Genomic DNA, 17,283 nt, shown 5'->3' on the forward strand with positions numbered 1-17,283 from the left:
GACCCATTCCTGGCACTTTCTATCCACACTCAGCGTGTGCAGATGCTGAGGGCAAGAGGTAATGCTGGAGAGGGATGTGGGGCCTGGCAACTGCAAAGCCATGAGCCCCGGGCCAAGACTTGACTTCATCCTCACCTCCTAACTGCCCCTGACAGTCTGTCCTCAACTCAGCAGCCAAAGACATCCCTGGAAACCCAAAGCCAGACCAGACCCTCCCATCACAAGCCCCGTCCCAAGCCCCGTCCTTACAAGTCTCTCTCAGAGAATATGACCTTTCAGTTGAGTCTCAAAGGATGGGGAAGGGTTTGTCCAGGGGAGCAAGGCCCTTCCCCAGAGGGTTCCTGCCTGGCTGGAGGGTGTGTCACCTGGAGGAGAGACGGCAAGCAGGAGTAATCACCCCTCACGGGTCTGGAGCGGGGAGCCCAGTGGAGCCGAAGCAGAGGGGACTCGGAGAGTCTGACCCTGGCCAGGGGGACACACTCAGCCTCCCTGGCTCCTCACACCCACCCCAAGCTGGGGCGCCCTCCGCTCCATTTCGCAGCACGTAAATGGGAGCCCAGCAGGGAGGGTCTGTCCCACCCGAACCCCCGGCTGCAGCACTGCCTGGCTTTCCCTCGCAGAGAGACTCGCAGGCACTGCTGGAAGGCCCATCTTTTGTCTTTAGATGTGTAAGAAGTAAACACGCTCCAGCCCTTGAAGGTCCTTTAAACATACCTTGTCTCCGCATAGCATGCTGCTGAGGTCACCGACTCGGCGCGGAGCCGCGAGGCCCATCTGGCCAGCGCACGGGCTCCCCCACTCCCTGGCCAAGGGCCCCTGAGGTGACATCTGAGATCCAGGAGCCGCTAGGACGCTCGGCCGGGGCCGGGGGACCCACTGTCGCCCACCTGCCCCAGGTCTCCCCAGACCTGGCCCAGGGAGCGGCACCATTCCGCAATCGCACCTGCTACACGCAAGCCTTCTGATTGGCCCACATCCCGCCGGTGATTTGTCAGTGGGCAAACATGTGATGCCCATCTGACCAATGAGAAGAGAGCTGCCCGGGAGGTGCCAGCCCCTGCTCTAAACGCCAGAACTGATGAGTCCCGGCCCTCACCCCTCACCCTGACTCCTGGCCTTCACCCCTCACCTCTCCCCGCTCTCACCCCTCACCCTCACCCTGACTCCCAGGACTGACGGGCTCTGCTCTGCATCTGCACACAGCACGCCAGCCACCCGGCGCCCACCAGCAGGCTGGACAGAGCAGCAAGATGGAAAGCCCGGTCCCTGGGCTTCGGTCACAGAGCTCCTGAATGAACCACCGTCAGGGCTGCCCTGCCCTCGGTCTGAAGCTCATTCCAGGGAACTGTGAGTTTCCTTACTTAGTCTTTCTGAGTTGTATTTGCTGTTGCTTTTCAGCCAAATGTGCCCTGACTGCCTCCCAGCTAATTCTCCAGCAAGTCCGTGGCAGCTCAGTCTTTTGAGCAAACTTATTTTCTGCTATAATCAGCCAGAGTTGAGGGGCGTCTGGGGGGCTCAGCGAGTTAGGCGTCTGCCTTCCGCTCAGGTCATGATCACAGGGTCCTGGGATGGAGGCCCAAGTTTGGCTCCCCGCTCAGCGGGGAGCCTGCTTCTCCCTCTCCCCTTCTCCCACTTCGTGCTCACTCACTCTTTCTCTCTCAAATAAATGAATAAAATTTAAAATAAAACAAAAACAGCCAGAGTTTGTTTCAGTTTCTTACATTAGACTCTCCTCTCCTGATAAGAGAGGAGAGCCTGAACTCAGGCCTGCCCGACAATGAGTAATGGTGCTAAAACAGGAATGAGGGAATGTTTAGAGTCAGAGATGAGAGAGAAGGTAGAACAGGGGCTGGGCCTCCAAGACATAACCACCCCTCATGGGTGGGAACACCAAGGTCCTAGCAGGGCTCAGGAGGTCACAGCACAGGAACATGGTAGGCTCAGATCCAGAGGTGACAGTGTAGGAGCATAGTGGGGTCAGATCTGGAGGTCACAGAGCAGGAGCATGGCAGAGCTCAGATCGGGAGGTCACAGGGCAGGAGCACGGCGGGGTCAGATCGGGAGGTCACAGGGCAGGAGCATGGAGGGGCTCAGATCCCAGAGGGACTTGAATGCCAAGCAGAAGAATGTTGACAGTATTTTTTTTTTAATTTTTATTTATTTGACAGAAAGAGAGAACACAAGTAGGCAGAAAGGCAGACAGAGAGAAAGGGGGAAGCAGGCTCCCCATTGAGCAGAGAGCCCGATATGGGGCTCAATCCCAGGACCCTGAGATTGTGACCCGAGCGGAAGGCAGAGGCCTCAACCCACTGAGCCACCCAGGTGCCCCTGTTGACAGTATTTTTAAAGTCACAAGATTTGGGGGCACCTGGGTGGCTCAGTCAGCTGAGCATCTGCCTCTTAATCTCAGCCAGGTCTTGATCTCCGGGTCATGAGTTCAAGCCCCGTGTTGGGCTCCACATTTGTCACAGAGCCTACTTAAAAAAATAAAAAATAATTAACATCACGAGACTTTGACCAAAAGAGTTATCTAGCAAAATTGGCACTCAGGGCATTTGCCTGGATGTGGTAGTTCAGGGTCCCAGAGGGAGACCTTGCATCCTCCAAGCTTCTACCATGGGCCAGCCAGGGCCCGCCCCATCTCAGCCGGTACCCACAGCGCCCGTCCGAGGGAGCGAGTGCTCTCTTTTCTAGATGAGTCCTGGGGCACCAATCAGGGAAGGGACTGCTCCAGCCCCCAGGTGGTCAGGAGCACAGCAGGAATTCAAAGGATACCAAACCCGGGCTGTTTCGCTGCATCCTGACACCCCAAGCATTAGGAGTTAGCACACCGGTGTGATCCCCCCAGGATCACCCACACTGCTCCAGGAAGGGGGAGACCCCTAAACAAACCAACAAAATGCTCCTGTAGTTCTGGAAACCCAGCAACTGGGTCACTAGCTTTAAAGCTATCTTGTCTCACGGCTGCCAAGGCTGATAAGTGACATTCCATCTTTTTATGCTACGTTAATTCAAATAAAGCCTTTTCCAGATGACAATCTCTGTCTGTGTGTAATAAAATAAGCTGAAGAAATCTTACCGCTCTGTGGAAGCGGGGAGAAAGGTCACACTTTGTCAGGATCTTGGAAACACAGGGTAGATCTTAGACCCGGCCAGGGAGGCAGGCCAGAAGCTTCTGCTTCCGCAGGTGGCTACAGCAAAAGCAGGCTGGCAGGGCCTGGATTAAACCCAGCACTGTCTAAGCCCACTCACTTGCCCCTCACCAGTGAGCACTGAGGACAGAGAGAAGCTGAAGTGATCAGGGAGGCTTCGTGGAGGAGGAGGCATTGACACCATGCATTGAAGGGTGAGTAAGAGCCAGGAGCATTTAGAGCAGGGAAAGGTCTCTCCCTGCAAGGGGGAAAGCATGAGCTAAGGCTCAGAGGTGAGGGCAAAGCTGCAGGTCAAAGCAGAGTCCCTTCACGCCTCCCACAAACCTCCCTTTTAAACTCGTCTCAAACAGCGGAGATGGAGGGGGCTACATTCCAAAGGAAGACTTGCTATTCACTTTCTCCTTGAACAAAACTCTCGGGCCAAGATTTTTAAATCCTCTTCCCTCTTGGAAAAAAAAAAAATACATCTCTGGTTTCCAGCTTGCGTTTTTGGCAACATTGTTCGCTGGGTCTGGGCATTCAGGAGAAGCGATGCGCTCAGAAGGAAGGCGTGCGGCCGCCCGCAGGGAAGGAGGCCAGGGTGGGGGTGAGCCAGCTGGGTGGGAGCGGAGAGGGAAATGGGGAAGGGGGGCCTGGGAAGGGTTCTGCTCTGAGGGGCGCCACCAGAAGGAAGGGGAGTGGCACCACGGAGTGCCAGCCACATGCACACACACTGGGCACTGCCTGCGGGTGGCCTGCCTGAACCCGAGGATGCTTCAGGCCCCACTGGCCTTTCAGGGATCAAGCCTGATAAAAAACCTGCGGGGTCCACCTGGAGAGTTGGGGATGGCCTTGGGGGTTGAACAGACAGGTCCAGAGCTTCTTTGAAATCTAATTCCCTCAAGAATCTAGAAAGCTCCAGTCCAGTCTATGCGCCTGCCTCCACCTCCAGCAGTCTTGTCTACACTGTGACTTGAAGCCCAAAGATTCCGAGCACCTCCTGCCCTGGGCCACGCCCACTGCCCTGGCCCCAGGGCCGGTCCCCTTTGTCCTGGGAAAATTCAAGACACCATGTTCCAGAGAGAAATATCTCCCTCCTCAACTGGGCTGTGACTGGTGGGGCTCTCTCAAGGGCCCTGGACAAGGAGGGGGCAGCAGCCCAGTCAGCTGCTCACCTCTGTGTTGGGCTAGGGTTGAAAAACCCAGGCTCCCTCGTCTCTGGAGAGCCCCAAGGGGCAGAGTGCTTGGTCACAGGCAATGCCAGCCAGGCCTCTTACTCTGTGTCCTCGGAGACAGGCTGGGTCCAGCCTCAGCTCAGCCATCTCCTGTGGAACTTCTCCATGAGGAACCCGCATATGCCAATATTCGAAACATTTCCTCCATGCCCCTCACCGCCCAACCCCAGTCACCATCCCAAAACCAAGCAGAGGACAGTTAGAACGTCTCACCGCAGCACGACACGGGTCACCAGTTCTCCCACCTACCACAAGTCCGCGCTAAACATCACCCTGGCTCTCTTTCCCATTCTCCCAAGTTCCCATTTCTGGCAGCGTACCCTTATAGTGTCCTGCCTCTGGGCACTGAAGTCCGCTGCAACCAGGCCTTCATGGGGGTGCACAGAAGCCTACCTCATCTTCCACGCTCAGGGCCCCCAAACGGGCCTCCACTGCGCTGGCCACTGCTCCCGCTGGACAACCCTAGGCCCTTGGGACCCTCACCGGGAGGAGAAGCAGCCCCTGGATGCGCACTTGGGGAATGTGTGAACCTTCTGCGTGGGGTGGGGTTCCAAGAGCCACGCCTGGAGAGCTGACTGACGGGATGGAATGGAGATGCACCTCCCAGACACGCCAACAAGGAAAGGGGTGGGTGGCCTTCAATCCGCACCCCCTTCAGGGATGGCCTCTTCGGGGAGTCTCTGTGCCTGGGCCACACCCTTCCAGGGGGAGCGGCATCTGAAATGTGATCCAGCCAGGGGTAGAAGGACCTGATCATTTTGACCTAATGTTTCACAACCTGAAGGGTCTTTTGGCTCCAGAGCTCTCCAGAGGGCCGAGCAGGCCTGGCCTTGGACCTGCATCTCAGCTGGATGCCTTTCTCAGTTGAATCTGCTTCCTTCCCCTCCTTCCCCAGGAGCTGGGTCCTGAGGGTCCTCCCTAAACCCATCCCCTACCCCCAGCATGCTACACTTCACCTTGGAGTTGGCTTCCTGGGAAGCCAAGCCTGGGACACCAAGACGTGTCATTTGCACACCAAGAAATGTGGTGGAAGCCATCCATTGTGAACACTTGGGGAATGAGGCCGGGTCTCAATACAGACTTTGGAAAGAAGTGCGAGGGCTACACAAGGGACCAGAAGGTCTCATGGGCCAGACCAGACCAGGAAGGATAGGTCCCAGGGCTAAGAGCACAGGCTCCATGCAAGGCTGGCAGTGCAGGGAAGGAGAGGAGGGAGCAGTTGGCACAGAGACAGGGTTCCATCAGGGAGAACAAGGGTCAGAGGGAACAGAGCAGAAAGACTCAGACAAAGAACCAGAAAGAATAAGAGAATGCATCCCAGCCCTCGGACCCTCCAGCTATGTTCTGATTGCCATTCCTCTTCATGGCAATTCCCTCCACTGGAAGGTTCTAGAAGACTCTCCCACCACCCTTTCAACAAGCAGGCTAGATAGCAACAATCCAGAGCTCATTGAAAAGTTTCAGAATTTGTTCAGGGACCCAGGCTTTTTTCTTATCTTCTTGCTTTAAGATCCTCAGCACGTAGTTTCCTTCCTTATATTCACAAACTGGTTGCCAGAACACCAGGCACCACATCACCATTCCAGGCAAGAAGGCAAAGTCTAAGTAGGTCCCAGAAATGCACTCAGATTTCAAGGACAGCACTGGGTCTCATGGCCACCCAAACTGCAAGTGTGCCTGGTATCTGTCCTTTATCAGGACAGAGTGCAACCTGACACCAAATCAGGGTTCTGGCTGATGTAGGATGGGAAGGGAATATTGGCTAGGCAACTCCTCCTCTCACAGCTGCATGGCCATGGGTGAGAGGATCAGGTTGGAGCCAGGAGGCTGGGGAGGGGGAGAACTTAGGGAAAACTGAGAGAGCCTCAGGGCGGGAGGAGAGGCTGGCACACCCCACCACCAGGCTACCCGCCTCCTGGTCTATGGGAAGAGCAGGCTGGACAAACCACCCACCCGGCCAAGCTGTCCGATGTCTCAAAGCCCCAAACTTTGGGCAGGGGGTCAGGCCTGTAGGGCCATGGGCCCGTCACAGCAGCCTCACCCAGACCCCCCTGAGTCCACTGTCCTCCCCACCGCTGCCGCCTCCCTGAGCGGTGCCCAGCCCAGGTCCAGGCGGGAGGAGGGGTCCCGTGGGGAGTGCTGAACAGGACCGTCCAGGGAGGCAGAGCGGGCCCTATGGTTGGTGCTGGGGAACGTTCCTTGGGCAGAAATCCCACCCGCTCCCTTCACTGGGGTCGGGGTTTAGAGCAGCTCCGGCTGGAGGGCTGCGGCATGTGGGCTGGCTCTTTGATCTCCTCCCAGGTTTAAATTCCAGGCAGGCGTGTGCCAAGACCTCCACCACAGGAGCCGCCCAGTGGGGAGATTCTTAGCACCTCCCACCACCCCGGCCCCCAGGCGGCTCCTGCTCCCCGTGGTGTTGCCTGGGTGGCTGGTGGCGCCCACACCCACAGGGAGACAGCTGGGCAGTCTTCTCCATCCAGAGCCCTGTCCCTGCCCCTCCCATGCCACCATCAGTGAGATCCTAACATGGGCACTTGCCTGAGCCTGCCTCAGTTTCCTTCTCTGTCCTGTCCCCCGTTACCCCTCCAGGATCTCCCTGCAGCCCCGCCGTGTCCAGGCCTCTGCATGCCCAGTCCTGAAGGACACACTCACACACAACTCACACACGTGTGCACATGTACTCACACACTGCACACGCTCACACACCCTCTTCCACGCATGCTCCCACGCCCATCTCCACCCAGCCAGGACATCCTGGCGGTGGCCCAGTGGTCCTGCTGAGGCCATACTCCGCAGCCATCTCCTCACACAAGACCCGGCAGGGAGGGGGAGGGGAGAGGCAGGACAGGGAAGGGCTGGCCACTCCTCTCCCATGGAGTCCCCTCCCGTGGGCCCTTCTCCCTGTGCAGGGACGGGGGTCCCAGCCAGTGACCTTAGTGGCCTCCCCAGGCAGTGACTCTGCGCCAGCAATCCCCATGCAACCCAAACCCTCCTCGGCCCATGGGAGCTTCAGGCTGCCTCTGTCTCTCACCGAAGGTTCCAGTTGTGTTTGGGGTCCCGCTCGCATCTCCCACTTCCAAGGCCCTTAGGTCAGAATCAGAACCCCATCATTGCTCATGGGCCCAGGGTTCAGTCTCTGGCTTTTCCCCTGTAAATGCCACAGCCTTGGGGGCCTCCTTGCTTCTGGTCTAGCTCTATGCCCTAAGGCTGGTCACTTAAACTCTCTGGGCCTCAACATCCACCTCTTGGGACAAGGATGCTGGGCCTGCTTGGTCCTGCCCTCAGCATTGGCCCAGTCACACTGCACACGGGACAACAGGCGCTTAGACCTACCTGTGTCAGTCCCTCAACTGACAGCCCCACTGGGGTCACGTGGAAGGATGTGGGAGTTCCCAAGAGTCAGGGATGCTGGGCAGACAAAACAGGGAGCATATGAGCCCGTTTCCCTGGCATGGGGGGTCACAGGGATAACGAACTTCCTGCCTGTAGAGTGAGATCGTGAGCAGCGTGTAGCTTGTCCAGTTCTCTGAGAGAACCACAGTCACCCTCTCCCAAAGAAAAGCCCTTACCGCGGCCCCAGGCTGGCGGCTGGCGGCACACCTCCAGGTTTTCAGTCTCCAGAGAGACTGGTTTCTGAACCCAGGCATCGAAGGAAATGAGGGCAGGGTGGAGGGAAACAGGACTGGAGGGGGCTCGCTGGCCTGAAGAAGGCACAGCAGGGGCCCCACTGGGGACACCCTATTAAATTCCCACCCGGACACATTACTGCCAAATTCTCATTTCCCCTGAAAGCTTACCTTGCCCACACACTCGAAGGTGATGTTTGCCAAGTTCCAGCTGAGGACACGGCGGCTACATAAGCACACAGCACGGGGAGGGTCACCTGCTAGTAATGACCTCACACAGAGGCTCAGTGCTGGCTGTTACCTCGTGTCCTGCCCATGGCACAGTCCGCGTCCCCGCGCCAATCTCACACTCCATGCAAATGCCGAGAAAGGTCACTCCACCTGCTCCCGCTCTGCCCTTCTTCACGGCCCGTGCACCTGGACATGTGAGGCAAGCGCTTGCCTTCAGGACCCAGGACTCCGTGTGGAGGCCACTGCCCCCCGGGAGGGGAGGGAAGGGGACCACCCGGGAGTTATAACACCTTTAGGAGGCCCCGCGAGGATAGGTTTGCTTGGAAGAGATTCCGGAATCCCCCCGGGGTACAGCCGACCGTGTTCAGGGATAAAATGGCAAGGGAACCCGAGCTGTTGTCATCTCACTGAAAGGCAAGCCGTCAGAAACACATCGCCCTGCAAGGGTGTCCTACAAACTTCCCCAAGAAAGGGGTGCTCTGCAAGTTGCGGCATTCCCCCATCACCATGCTGAGGGTCACGTGACCCAGTTAACACCTGGTGCACATTTTCAGGCTCACAGATACCGACTGACAACTTCCTGGGTCCTAGACCTGGCCCTGGGCCGTGGTACTGCGGCAGTGCCTGGCACACGGGGCTGGCTCTGAGGGACTGACGCTTTGGGGGAAGTAGCAAGGGCATCCGGGAGGGGGCACTCTCAGCATCTGGCTCTCTGGCTCACCTCTCCCATGGCCAACACACAGCAGGTTTCTAGGGTTGAAAGAAGGAATGAACAACGGAAAATAAGATGGGCCGCTTAGAAACAATTTGCTAGATGTGAATAAAACAACCCAAACAAAATCCTCAGGGACACAGCTGCCGCCCAGAAGCAGCTTTGCATGTGAGTCACTTGTTTTACTCTCAAAGCCAAATTTTACTCTCAATTTCTCAAAGCCATTTTATTCTTTTTCCATCCCTGGCAGGCTTGCCAATTTTAGCAATCAAAGATAGAGAATACCCAGTGAAATGGGGATTTCAGATTAAACAACAAATTAATTTTTTTACTGTAAGTATATCCCATATGTTATTTGAGATATGCTTATACTAAAAAGTATTCACTGTCTGGAATTCAGACGTAATTAGGTGTCTTACCTGGTAATCCTATTCCCAGGCAAGGGCAAGAGTGCGGGGTTAGCGGAAGAGCTGGGACTGGCCATACTAGGTGACCTGAGAAGAGCCCAGGAGCCCCATGGCCAGGCACGCTAGAAGGGAGGCCTGCCTCTCGGGACACACCCTTTGTGCCTTCTGAATTTTGTGCTGTGTCCATCAGTTACTTATTTAATTTCTAAAATAATTATTCTGATTATGAGACTCAATATTAACATTAGGGAAAGCTGATGTTCAGCTCTCTCCCAAAACTATTTTCCAAGTTACCCGGGGAGCTCTGCGTGCCGGGTGACAGGTGCCGGAGCTCTCCGCACCTGGCCAGCTGCTGGCTTCCACTTTCAAATTTAGGGCTGATACTCCCTTTCTCCTTCACCAACGTGATGAAAGTACGAGCTTTAACAAGAACCGCTGATGCGTCCGTCCTCCCGTTAGAACACTGCCGCAGCCCTGGGAAGGGACGGAGACCCGACCCACACCTCAGCCGGACGAGCCCCAAGAACACGACCCTCAGTGGAAGGAAGCCACAAAAGACCACGCTGTGTGATTCCATCCATGGGAAACATCCGGAACGGCTATCCAGAGGGACAGAAAGGAGGCTCGTGGCTGCTTAGGGCCGCAGCCAGGGAATGGGAGAGACACGGGCGACAGCTCAAAGTACCAGGTTACTTCCTGACAAGATGAAACTGTTCAAGAATGGCCCAAGGTCATGGTCGTGGCTCTGAATGCGCTGAAAAGCATTTAATTGCCTATAAAGTGGGCGGGTTATTGGGCATGAGAATTACATCTCAGCAAAGTTGTTCATTGTCTTAAAGATGTCATGGTCCCTGTGTCACCCGGAGGGGGATCGCAGAGGTCCTGGGAAGGACTGTGTGTTCTGGTCACCCAGCCCCTCCCCCCAGCCTCATTTAGCCCACCACCTATCCCCTTCCTGGACTGAGCTTCCCCCCACCCCCACCCCGGTGGTGGCCCCCCGCCCCACCCCAGGCTTTCTAGCTCCTTCTCACAGCCCTACCCCGGCAGGGGAAGGGGGGGGCTTGTCCCAGGTGCTCCCGTTAGCCCAGCCTTCACCTTCCTCCATGTTCCCTTCTGCCCAGTCTTCTCCCAGACAATGGGTGGGATGCGCTCACTCACTTCCCGTGCTGTTGGCTGTCCCTTCTCCCCACTGGACCATGCGCACCACGTGATGGGCGTCACACGGATGGATCCCCAGCACCTATGACAGTGCCTGCTACCTACTGGGACCTTAAAACCTATTTGGGGCATGAAGAAGATGGGGGAGGTTCCTGAGCACCCCCCCCAAAAGGAGCAGGGCAATGACTAGGAAAGTCTGAAAGCCCCAGAAATAAAACAGAGGAGCTCAGAGATCTGTTGGTACCTTTGGCTCCTCACAGGCATCCAAACTTGGCCCGGGAAGCTCAGAAAGGGGCATCTGCACCCTCCCCTCCACCTGCTTCCCACCCCTTCCCCCAGGTGGCTCAGGCAAGGCACCACTGGCCCCGGGTTCTGCCTCACCCCTCCTCTAAACCATAACAAACCTAACCTGGTACCCAGATGAGACCTCCCTCCATGCACGCTCCCAACACCCCTGCCACCCCCCCAAGTCCTCTCCTCGCTCCAGCAACTGGGGGTTTGCCAGAGCCAGAGCCCCTGGAGGGGCAGGGGGAACCCCTGCTGGAAGAGGGAAAAGAGAAGGATCATGGGCTGCCCCCACAGCCCCACTGCCTTCCAGTTAGAAAGCATTCTCATCGCCGTCCGATTTAAAACCTCACCCAGGGAGCTGAGCACCAGGACCCCCACGTCAGAGGCAGGCCAGCCGCCTGGGCACAGATCCAGCCAGTCGGGCCCCAGGCCGCAAGCTGCCCAGGAGAAAGGCCAGCCCAGCCCGCTGGGACGGTCCCTAAAGGAAGTGGGAGGCCCCTTCTGCTTGGAGAAAAGCTGGCAGAATTCCATATCTGCACACCGAAAAACCAAAGTTAAAATATTGTACCAAAAACATGAAAGGTTTTCATACAGAAATCCCTCTGGATAATCAGCTTCTGCGAGGCGCTCGGAAAGGTGGCTCCCTCTACCGCGGCCCGTCTCCTTGGAGTGGGTTCAGTGGCCCCAGATGAAGAGCCCGTGGGCCTCTGCGGCCCACAGCAGGGGTCTGTGTTTTGTACTTGGTTTCCATTTTGTCGGGGCTCTGCCATCAAAGCCCTCTGTGCCCCATGAAGACATCCAAGCCTCTCCTGCCCACCTGCTCCCAGGACCTCTGGGCCACCTGAACGAGGACCTAGCCCATCTCCTGGCCCAGCACTGGACCTGGAAGGACTCTACGGATGGGCTGCCTGGACCCGTGGCGGGGGGGGCTCTCTCTTGCCCTGGGACCTGAGTTCTGAGGACACAGAAGCCTGGATCTCAGGCATTCAGCTTCCTGAGCTGCCTGGAAGGACCACAGAGGGAAGCCAAGGCCGGGAGGAAAGCCAGACCCAGGAAATGGGAAGAGAAAAGGGCCAAGGAGAGCTCTGAGAGCCAAGGGTGGGAGAAGCCCCAGGGCCCCTCGATGCGGACGGACTGGCGAATGCAACCATGTCCCACCAGACAACAGAGTATCACGCAGTCGTAAAGGAAGGCGACCCTTCCCCACACCACCCCACGGATGAATTGCTGAGCCCGGTGACATCAGCCTGTCAGAAGGACCAGATCTGAGTTCCGGAGCTGGCAGAGCGGGAAGGGGGGTGGCTGCCAGGACCATGGAGGGGGCAGGGGGAGCCTGTGCTCCCTAGGGACGGGGTATCAGTTTGGAAAGCTCGAGGGTGGGCACAGCTGCACGACACTTGGCTCTGAATGCCCTCTGTGCCCCTGGATGGGCCGCTCGGCCCTGGCTCAGATGGTTTTAGGTGATGTGGATTTTACAATGTTTTTTAAAACCTGGGAAGTGTGACTTGAATTCTGCTGAATGGGATGCGTCAAAGGGCTTCCACAAACCAAACAAGGAAGCCCAACAACACAGCTTGTCCACCAGCCGTGAAAATCGCTCTTGGAATCGTGACAGGAGTCATGATATTTTTTTGGCGTTTGCAACGCCCTAGTCCCCTCTCAAGCCTGCTCCACTAAACGCTTGCCCTGGCTTTGGACGGCGGCCGCGGGCCCAGCTGACAGTGGCTGCAGCCAGGCAGGGCCTGGTGAAGACCATTAATCCCCAAACAAACACAGGGAGGTAGAGACAATTCTCCTCCCAACTTGTGAACTTGGCAAAACCAAGCTCTGGGACCCGCCAGGGACACTGGGCCAGCGAGTGGCAGCAGGGCACAGCCAAGCCCAGCCCCTCTGGCTGGAGCTTTCTTACCTTCTAGGTGTTTCTGCGTTGACAGCATATGCAATGTTCACAGCGGTGAACTTGGAAATCAAGGGAGACCCTTCACGTTCCACATTCCACATTTCATCAGCGTGTGATTCAACTTATTTTCAGTCGTGGGTTTTAGTTCTGCCACCGAAAAACATGTTTAAACAATGAAATTTCATTTACATGGGAAGGTAGGATTCTAAAAATCAAAAATGGGTACAGGCCTTTGTATTTAGAGAGACCTTACCCGCCCACTGGTTTCTTTGACCTTCAGAATGACCCCCGGAGGCACACAGGAGATGAGAAAGGGGGTGCTGATGAGACCTAGGTTACCATCCAACCAGTACGGTATGAATCTGGCACAACCCAGGGTCTGCAACCCACGTTCAGCTGAGCCTGGACCCTGCTGAGCACCTGTCCTTCCTAATTCCCTGAGCCAGGCCTCTCCCCGCCCCCTCCCTCCTCTCCCCTTCCCAGCCTCCACGGTCCACTCTCACTGGCACCATCACACCACGTGGTGTCTGCGTCAGAAGCCAGTGGGGACGACTTCTCTGTGACTCACTGTCCTGGAAGACCAGTCTAGGGGCAGGGCTGTGTCTCCTCCACCCTTGGACCCCTGACCCCAACACCAAAACCAGTGCTTAAATAAATATGGAAAGTAAAGAGGGGTGGGGAAGGTGGGACACAGCCCGGGGAGAGGGCGAGATCGGGGGGTGATGGTCAGCATGGTATTGACCCAGGAGAGACTGGGCAGGGCACCCCAGCAGGGGCTTTGTACATCCACCACGAACTGCTAGTCCTTTGAGGCAAAAGCAAGTTGTCCTCAAAAGTACTGGTTTGCGGTGGCGGCAGGAGAATGAAGTGAGCCCAGTGCAGTCGCAGGGGTGGGGGTGGGGGATCCCATCCTCCAGCGACAGTCCTGCAGGGATGCCCCAATGTGAACAACACAGTCCCTCCTCCTTCTCACAGGCTCCCTGGGCTCTGGCCACACCAGGGGAGCAGACAAGTCTCAGCTCGACCTCCTGCAGAGCTGGGGTCCAGGTGCCAGCAGCCTAGCTCCAAAGCCCCCCGTCTCAGCCCCGTGCTACTGCACCACCTCTCATGGGCAAGCAAGGCCGGCCAGAGCCCCGCACAGAGGGGCTGGATCCCATCTGGCAGGAAGGGGGCGGGGAAGGGTTCCTGGGGCAGAGCCCAAGGCCCTCCCATGCACCTGGCATTGAGGGAGTAGGGCAGGGGAGAGGCCTGGAAGGGCTTAGGCAAGTGACAACCAAGGTCAGAGCTTTATCTCAAGGCCAACTTTTGGGGAACCCGAGCTGAGACACAGGATGAGAAAGACTTCACACATTGCTGTCATCTGGCCCATGAGGGGCATGGGATATGAACAGGAATCAACCTTTGCTTCAGGCCCCTGGGGTTGGGCAGCCCTTGGTCGCAATAACATCATTTCGTTAAACTGGGAACATAATCCCATGTGGAGAAGAGGACATAGGGCTCCGGGAGCTAAGTGGCAGACAAGGAGGGGCTCCCAGAACTATCCCACCGCACCATTCACTCTGTGATGCAGGGAGGAGGGAAGGGGGAAGGTGTCCCCGCCCAGCTTTAAAGGACCACCAGGGGATGTGGTCACAGCTCATGCTCCTGTCTACACTGTGATCTGGCTCTGGGACATTCTGTGGGCCTCTGTCCACCTCCTGGCCACCCCTCAGTCCACCTGCAACCAGAGCCAGGGGCCCGGAGGCTGGGAAGGATGACACTTTCCTCTGGTGTTTGTGGTCCCTCCCCATGGAGCAATATGGCCTTTCCCAGGCACCTGGGGCCAGGGAAAGCCGGCACGGCTCAGCCCACGAGCACCCCACTGAGGAAAGCCTTGGTGCCCAACCCCCTTGGGACCTTCCTGGGGCCAGGTTCTATCTTTGGTGGGGAGTCAGAGAGGAGGCAGAGGCTGATTCTGTCCTCAGACCATCCTCAGTTGAGCTGAAGGATCATTGCCATCTATTTGTTTCCCAGAGTCTGTAGTTTTCTTGGCAGCCCCTGGCAAGCCCTGGAAATTCTCAAGGTGCTTTTTGAGTATCTCCCATAGCTTTAAAGAGAGGGAGAAGAGAGAGAGGGAGGGAGGTGTTCTGAAGACTTAGATCTGATTCATCCCTTACAACCATGAGTCGAGGATGAGCCTGGGGGCCAGGGGAAGGGAGCATGGCAGAGATGTTCTCTGTAACCACTTGAAAGCTGGATCTGGACAATCCGACCTCCTGGCCCCCAGGCAGCTGGCCAGGTTTCCAGGCCACACTTCTCTAAGCTCTTTCTCCGTACACGTGGCCAGGGGATGGATGATGCCAAGGACTTTCCCAGCTGAATGTCCATTGTGCATGTGTTGTCTGGTCTCCCCAGGGACTGAGAGGTCCTCCTTGTGTCCATGTCATGGTGCTTCCTTCTTTCCTCCTTCCCGGCCTCCCTCCTGTTTCCATCATCTCCGTCTACCGATCCAACGTGATGACCATTCCACTCATATGTCTGTCCCAAGACCCCAGGGCTGCCATTAGAAAGAAATAGCATGTTTAAAATAAAATGGGCTAAGCCAGCCTTCTCACTGTCTCTACTGCACCCCCAGACTCAGTGGGTCACCAAACACGGGGGCTAACAGTACAGGAGTCCACCAGCACCCCTCCCTGCCCACCCTGCTAACTCAGGCCCTGCAGAACAGGGCCTCCTGGGACAGCCATCGAAGAGGACTCGCCCTGTCCAGGAAAGCCCCCAGGGAAACCCCGACTTGGGTGTTCGAAGGAAGAGGGGGGCTGAAATAGGGGAAGTATGGGATGGCTCAGATAGACAGGATGCAAACTTGAGACTAAAGATAGCATATTCGCTCAGAAATGTGGTTTCAAGCATCCTTCCATCCATTCAACCATACAGCCAAGGATGCATCCATGCATCCCTCTATCCATTCATTCATCCATCCATCCTTCCATCCACCGACCACTCAGCCATCATTTATCCGTTCATTGTCCATCCATTCACCCATCCATCCATCCAGCCAGCTATCCACCATCTGTTCTCTCCATAAAAACTTACTTCATTAGGCATCTCCTCTGTGCTGAGAGCCGTCCTCAAGGAGCTCAGGCCGGGGGCGCCTGGTGGCTCAGTCATTAAGCGTCTGCCTTCGGCTCAGGTCACGATCCCAGGGTCCCGCATCGGGTTCCCTGCTTGGCAGGAAGCCTGCTTCTCCCTCTCCCACTCCCCCTGCTTTCTCGATGTGTCTCTCTCTGTCAAATAAATAAATAAAATCTTAAAAAAAAAAAAAAAAGCAGCAGGAGCAGCTGCAGCTCAGGCCAGTAGAAATAGAAATGCAACAAGACAACACTGATGAAGGTTGGTGGGGCTGGGCCAGAGAAGTACTGTGGTCTGGGGAGGCCCAAGAGGCACGTGACCCATAGAGGGGGTGCCCAGGAGGGCTTCGTGGAGGGGGGAGTGCCAGAACCACATCTTAAAGGATGAGTAAGGCACCCAAGCAAAAGGAATGAGTGTTTCCCTCGGACAGCAAACCCAGAGCGCCACAAACTGTGAAGGCCCTGGAGGCCAGTCTGAGGGGGCTGGAGGTCAGGACACCAGGGGCAGGGAGGGGTGGGGAGGGAGAAAGTGGAGAAAAGATAGTTGTGTAGATGGGGCCAGCTGGGGAACGAGCCCACAAAGGGGGCAGGCCCTACCCGTGATGGATGGACTCTGGAGAGGAGGTCTTTGGGAGAAGATCTCTCCCTTACAAACCGCCCGCTGTTCCAATGGTCTCACCCATGCATGGTCAGACGTTGAAGGCCAAAGCAGGCTGACTTCCAGCGCCAGGGCCCACAGCAGCGCCGGGCATGGAGCTGGCAGGTCACACGGCTGCTGGGTCAGGGCGGGCCTGGGGATGGCCTGATTCCCATTCGCAGCCACTGCACACATAGATAGCTGGCCGGGCAAAGAGACGCCGGTGTGAGCAGCTGGAAGCCAGGCTGGCACCGGGAGCATGGCCGGAGGCCCCGGGCCTTCCAGGTGGAGCCCTCGGCTTGGGGCGCCAAGCAGCATGCAAAGCTCATTGCACGAGTTTCCACAGTTAGAGTTTTGCAAGGGACACAGATATTTCCCCTGGTCTCGCAAAGTGATTGGAGCCCCTGCTCCTCCCAGTTTTGTGAGGACAAATTCCAAACGCCTCCAGCATTCTGCTGCGGGGACCTATCTGCCTCAGATGCCTTCCCTATCCGCAGGAATAGAAATGCAGGGACAGAAAGGATCCCGGCCTTCCCGGCGACAGAGTATACTGAATGCCATTTGTTGCATTGATTTTTTTCAAAACACAAATAGTGTGTTCAAGATATTTCCAGGAATGAACAAAGAAAAATCGGGGACAACTTATTTAAATCATCTCTCTTGGTTGAACTCAGCAGAGTCGGGGAAAACAGCAGTGCCTGGGAGCACTCGCTGGGGGCCCAGGCCCAGTGAGCCCCGTTTATCACCTGGAAGTAGATCCTTACTTCCAGATGGGGCCAGACACCTGGCAAGCAGGTCCGACATGTCCAGTAAATCAAGGCGGACACAGGGAACTGGAGGCGGGGGCG

The 17,283-nt window shown here is 56.7% G+C and overlaps 1 protein-coding gene across 4 annotated transcripts in view; it reads right to left on the minus strand.

The window, feature by feature from the left end:
• LOC125093508 (uncharacterized) overlaps positions 1-17,283 on the minus strand; it is a 69,635-nt gene that overhangs the window by 42,404 nt on the left and 9,948 nt on the right. For 3 of the 4 annotated variants that reach the window (XM_047718789.1, XM_047718788.1, XM_047718787.1), the window contains exons 1-3: positions 15,764-15,907; positions 12,698-12,835; positions 8,164-8,409 (exon numbers count right to left, since the gene is read on the minus strand). Coding sequence is in view for 1 of the 4 variants with exons in the window: in XM_047718791.1 (XP_047574747.1) it covers positions 12,698-12,789 (92 nt within the window). In the remaining 3 variants the exon portion in view is untranslated. Of the gene's footprint in view, positions 1-8,163; positions 8,410-12,697; positions 12,842-15,763; positions 15,908-17,283 lie in introns of those variants that run through there. The other variant, XM_047718791.1, reaches the window with a different exon arrangement.

Source organism: Lutra lutra, chromosome 2, assembly GCF_902655055.1.
Source record: "Lutra lutra chromosome 2, mLutLut1.2, whole genome shotgun sequence".
Classification (NCBI taxonomy): Eukaryota; Metazoa; Chordata; class Mammalia; order Carnivora; family Mustelidae; genus Lutra; species Lutra lutra.